General features: G+C 39.4%; 1 protein-coding gene across 1 annotated transcript; it reads right to left on the minus strand.

The window, feature by feature from the left end:
- Nucleotides 1–1059: 1059 nt before the first annotated feature.
- Nucleotides 1060–5715, minus strand: LOC122739150 (serine protease inhibitor Kazal-type 9-like). Its single transcript, XM_043980994.1, has 4 exons — nt 5661–5715; nt 4036–4061; nt 3010–3137; nt 1060–1191 (listed from the first exon to the last, which is right to left on the minus strand). Exons 1-4 carry the CDS (start codon nt 5713–5715, stop codon nt 1146–1148), a joined length of 255 nt encoding a protein of 84 aa, XP_043836929.1. The 3' UTR covers nt 1060–1145.
- Nucleotides 5716–6102: the final 387 nt, after the last annotated feature.

The following is a 6102-nucleotide window of genomic DNA, read 5'->3' on the forward strand; positions in this document are numbered from 1 at the left end:
AGACCATAGGTAGAAGAACCCTTAGAGAGTAATCTAATTTAAAATCCTTCATTTTATCTATGAAAAGGATGAGGCCCACAGTGGTTTACTGATGTACTCCAGTTTATCCAAGGAGTGAATTACAGATCCAAGATTTAAACTCTCACTCCAGATTTCCTGGTCTTTCCACTAATCCATGGCATGGTCACTTTGAGACAAAGGCAAATTTGTAGGGATCTGGTCTTAACATCTAAGGATTAACAGCAACATTCTGAATTGCTTCTTATTAGGTTAAATGTACCCAAATAGAAAGAATCACAGTCATACAGAAACCTTCCTAAAGATCAAAAAGACTAAATTTTATGCATCCTCTGATGCCTTCCCTCTGCTAGGGACTTTTCTCCTCTTTCCACAGATCCTTTTCCTGGATGTTTTTTTTTTTTACAGTGAGGTCTGATTCTCAATAAATAAAATTTACTATTTCTCTGGACCATTTGCATTTTTATAGGACAGTCTGTTGACAGGATGTAAAGCTTTAAGGTCTCAAAAGATTGAATAGATCGTGGCATTCATAGAAGACATTCCATCCCTGAAACAGCAAAAATATACTCTACAAAATACCCAAGAAGTGGTCATTTGACGCTTGACAAACTCATTACCAAAATGTCACTACTTCCTGAGGTAGTACATTGCAGTATTATTTGACTCTTACTTGTCAGGGAGTTTTCCCTTTTATTAAGCTGGAATCCTCTTCCCTTAAAACACAATTCAACAACTACAGCCCCCTAATTCTGGTGGTCCTATCATCTGGGACCAGGACAAAAAGTTTGATTCCTTGAATTGATTTAATTCCTTGAGTTTAAGCCTTGAAGCCAGTGAGCATGTTTCTCCTTTCCCCCTACAAATCTTCTTTTGATGGAACATCATTAGTTTCAATCCTATTATGACAATTGGGATCTTACTGCCCCTTAGGTTCCCTGTTTTCTTTCAAACTAACAGAATTCAGCAAAAGAAATGAGTGAATTTTGCTTTTATTCTATAAGCAGTGCTGAAGATCAAACAAACATTCTGTAGGAGAATGTTCTGGAAAAAACAGATGTCTTGTGTGTTGATCTTCTAGTTGGAAGGAAAAGAAGTAGAGAATATTTCTGAACTGCAGCTTTGATTCAACAATTCCCAAAATGTGAAAACTTGATTTTGTCATTGCTCTGCCTGTGGAATGAGAACAGAAAGTTAAGTGAGGAACACTAGGCCACAGGCCCACTTTCTGGAGTCAAACTATAGAACTTCGAAAAGACCTTAGGGACCAACTAGTTCAGCTTTGCCTTCTTTGTAGAGCAGAAAACAATGGAAGAGGTTGCCTTGGGAGGTGATGAGCTCTTTGTCATGGGCAGTGATTAAACAGAAGTGAGATGACCACTTGGCAGTGAGGTAAAAGAGATTTATACACTGGGTAAAGGCTAGGATTAGTTGAACTCTGATATCCCCTCGGACTTTGAGAGTCTATGTTTATATAATGCTCTGCTGCTTTCCCTCTCTGAATATTCCTAGAAAACTCATTAACTGCTCTTGTTTTTTCTTTAAAATGTTTAACGAACCTTCTTTAAAAAAAAAATCACTGCCATGCCCCAATTTCCCTCCACTCCCTCATCTGCCCCTTTCCTGTCCACAGAACCCTCCCTAGCAACAAATAAATCCATTAAAAAACAAATAAACAATCAACACATTAATCATGTTAAAAAATATGTTTTGTTTCACATTACCAGTCCACCATCTTGGGAAGAAGAATGTTTTACTATTAGTCTTCTCAAGTCACTTCCTATTTCTTTTAAAAAGGCAGTGACTTATGGTTGTCTATTAGTCAATACCATATCTTTGCTTCACTCCAATTCGGTCTTTACCAGGAGTTGTAGAAACTAATTCTTCAAGGTTCTGTAATTTTATCATAAGAACTCCCTCCATTGAAACAGTTTACAGTCCCTTCCAACCTTCCTAGTCAGTCTTGGTGTATAGGTGTGACAAAAGAAAATTTATCACTTGGTAGCCAACCCATCTAGTAATGAGTTTTGTTGATGTCCCAATGACAGAGTCTGTCACTATACTAATGATTGAAGATATTTCTGTATTGGTATGACCTGGCCAGAAACTTACACACACCTGAAAGAGCTTTTAAGAATCCAGAGCCACCTCCCTGCTACCATGAGGCAGCAAAGAAGTATTTTAGTAGAGGTGTGGAGATATACTAGAGTTAAAAGACACTGACCTAAATGAGATGTAAATGTTACACCTTGAACTAGAAGGAAACCCAAATATAGGATATGAGCAGGCCATTATCTGCTGGTTCTATTACCCCTAAATGGGATCAGGAAAGGAATAATGAAGATCATAATAATGTAATTGATACTTATGTAGTGCTTTAAAATTTGGAAAGAAAGGTATATGCTTTATCTCATTTGAGTCTCATGTTATCCTGTGAAGTAGAAGGAAATACAGATATCATTATTCCCACTTTACAGGAAAGGAAGCTGAGGCTTAGGGGGCTTAAATGCCTTGGCCAAAGTCACTGCTAGTTAATATCATAGTGGAGATTTGAACCTAGATCTTTCTATCTTTAAATCAGTTCTCCATCCATTAAGTGTACTACCTTTTGTCTGACTTCATTAACTCTGCTCTTGGGAATTATTGCACGTATTTTGTTTGTATGTGTTGGTATGGGGAAGGACAAAGGATAGAAGAAATGTGACAGAGAGGGGTGTAAATCATTTGCCTTGATGATACATCCTGATCTGATGGTTGGGGTTTGTTTTAAGGACAAGGAGTAATGGTCCCTTGATCCTGACCTTATTCATGATGCCAAAATGTGTTTCCATTGTGTTAACCACTACCCCCCGCCCCCCGCGGGTCCCAGATGATAGGACCACCAGAATTAGGGGGCTGTAGTTGTTGAATTGTGTTTTAAGGGAAGAGGATTCCAGCTTAATAAAAGGGAAAACTCCCCTCACTTATTTTCCATTTGATGCCCATACTTACTTAACAGCAAAGCAAAAAAAGCATTTATTGGAGTATGTTTTTCCATCAGAGCCACATATCGGGTCATATATTTGTACGCAGACCTGTTCCTGGCCTGGTGGCAATTTTTTAAAGCCATTGCAGTCCACCTGCAAAGAAATAATATGTGTTATCTCCCCTTTGGCTCAAATGTTTTTTGGAAAGTCCGTTTTCCAAAAATCTGGAGCTTCTTACGTCTCTGAATCTAAAAAAAAAATAATGGCCTAGAGACGCATTGGAAATCATAACCCACAACCTTCACACAAAACCCCTGAGATCAGTTTATCTGCCTTCCCTCGCCTATATTTACTTCACAGTCACAGGATGGGGGGCAGCTAGGGTTTACAGAGTCCTAATCTTCAATTCAACAGACACTTATTGCACATTTACTATGTGCAGAATAAGAGGCAGAGTGGTAGATAGATGACCAACTGGATCACCATAGCAAGTAGGCCTCCAAAGACTTTGTTCCTTTTTTTTGGTGGGGCAATAAGGCTTAAGTGACTTGCCCAGGGTCACACAGCTAGTGTCAAGTGTCTAAGGCTGGATTTAAACTCAGGTCATCCTGAATCCAAGGCCAGTGCTTTATCCACTGTGCCACCTAACTGCCCTGATTTTGTTCCTTTTTAATCTGATAAATAATAGCTAAATAACTGATCCACGTTGGAAGAGTAATTTCCAGGCCGAGAGTTTCCTATATCATTGATTTCTGATTTGAGACCTTTAGCAATAGCTGTCATACTTGAATATTCTCAGTTTCTGGCTCGTATGTACCTGGATTCTATTAATCTAACTCAAAACTTTAACATTTACATTTGGAGAACAGCCAGTTGGAGGTTTGGTTGTTGTCAGAATGCCTTGTAGGAATAATTCCCTTTTAATAATATGTTTTACAGTGATTTACATACGAAACAATTTATTTTAAATTTGTCATTACATTCATCCTGCATGCATTGCCATTATAAGATAGAAGTTTAAGAACAAAAGGATTGGAGAAAGAAGACTTACTTGGTTTTTTGAGGCTGACTCTACATCTGGAAAGGAAATAAAGAAGACTGGATTAAACAAAAGCCTACATAGTCTCCCAAATGACCCAAGAATGCTCTTCCTCCTTCACCATGAGCCTTAGTAAGTACTCTCTTCTAATGTGACTAGAAGTTCTATGTAATAATAAGGAAGAAAATAAGTTCTTTCTTCTACCCTACCTCTGCCTCAGTTTCCACTTCTGTAAAATGAGGGGAGGTATTGCTGTTGTTTGTCCTTCATTCTTGAAGAGGACCATAACAGGAGGCGATGTCATTACTTGCAATGGATTGGATTTAAGCGAGGCAGGGATGTGCAAAGTCACTAGCCTCACTCTTTCTTCCAGTCATCTGGGTTCAGTGGTGAGATATATATCAGGACAACTGGAGATTGCCCAGGATACAGTGGGAGACCTTGGACTTTTAAACTAATGCGTTGCCCTGGTCTCAGTTTGCCTGAAGCAATGCCTATTCAGTGATTAAGGCTAGGTAAGAAAGGAGGCAAAAAAGGCCTCTTTTACCCAGTCAAAAGAAAATAAATGTGGGCAGCTAGGTGGTGCAGTGGATAAAGCACTGGCCCTGGATTCAGGAGGACCTGAGTTCAAATCCAGCCTCAGACACTTGACACTTACTAGCTGTGTGACCCTGGGCAAGTCACTTAACCCCCATTGCCCTGAAAAATAAATAAATGGATAGATAACAGGGTGGTGGGGAGGACCCTCAGGGTTTCTGGCCAAAAGAGATACAATTTTTATTTAGGCCCACTCTGAGCCAAGAGGTCAAACAATTGCAAAATGAGACCTGGGCTGGGACCCATTGTTGGCTAATCAATGAAGGCCAGTTATTTGGGTTTAAGGAGTCCTTAAAAGACTTCTTGCTGGTAAGCCCCAAGAAATCTTGAGAGATTTCTGTAGAGAAATTTGCATTCCTTTGGGCAGATTGACAGCAGGTAAGAGTGTGATTTCCGATATAGAAAGAAGGAGAGAAGGGGAAAGAAAGGAGAGGGGAGAGGAGAGAAGAGAGGAGAGGAGAGGAGGGGAGAGGAAAGGAAGGCAGGTTAGGGGAAAGGAGAGGGAAAGAGAGTTGCATTGCCCAACTGGAGCAGGCCAGTTGGGTCCCTGGTGGGATAGCTGTTAGTCACAGAATGTTGGAAATTGAGGGGGTTAGGTCAAAATTGAAGACCCATTCAACCCTAAAATTCAATTTGAGTATCTGTTGTAGCTCAAACAGTTTCCATTCTGTCTTCTAAACCCATTTCAAACTCTAACATTCTGTTTACCCATTTAAAATTTAAAAGTATATTTTTATGATCTCTTACAATTCTGCCTTTCTATAGACCAAGATACCTTGCCCTCTAATCTTGTCTGTTCTACTGCCCACTTGAACTCTAATAATCTGACTCCTGTCTCTTAAGGTCCCTTTCCAGCCATGACAATGCATTATTTCTCTTAAAAAGTCAGAAAAGCATGTTTATTTCTTTTCAATGCTCTCATTCTGAACAGAAAGCTCATCTACTTCTCAAATATCTTTATTCTGGGCTTTCTGGGTCAGTCATTGTAAGAGGACAGCTGGTATGGGGAGCTAAGATCATACTGGAAAAGAGATACTCACTGAAGATGGGCATTAGTGACAACATTAGGAACATGCATGCAGCTGCGGCCTTCATGGTGCAGGTAGTAGCAAAAAGAGTGAGGTGAAATAAGTCAAGCTACTCTGTGCTGGACTACTATGGGCACAGCAATATATACAGACAGGGATTTCACCTTGGTTGTGCAACCAACTTGTATAAGTGCCAGGCACTAGAAACAGGTTCTGGATGACTTCTAATTTCCTTTTTTATGTGTTGCTTGGAGCTCAGAGCCAAGAATGAAGGGATAATCTTCAAAGTTCTGAGCTGAACTAGTTATTCTAGTCTAGTTTCTAGAACACGTTAAGACAGGAGAATTTCCTTAAATAGTCATTGCTCATATTTTTATAGTGCTTCATGATCTGTAAAGTGTTCTATATATTTAATCTCATTTTATCCCTTAGAATAAACTTGTGAGATTAAAGC

This window comes from Dromiciops gliroides, chromosome 2 (genome assembly GCF_019393635.1).
Source record: "Dromiciops gliroides isolate mDroGli1 chromosome 2, mDroGli1.pri, whole genome shotgun sequence".
Lineage (NCBI taxonomy): Eukaryota > Metazoa > Chordata > Mammalia > Microbiotheria > Microbiotheriidae > Dromiciops > Dromiciops gliroides.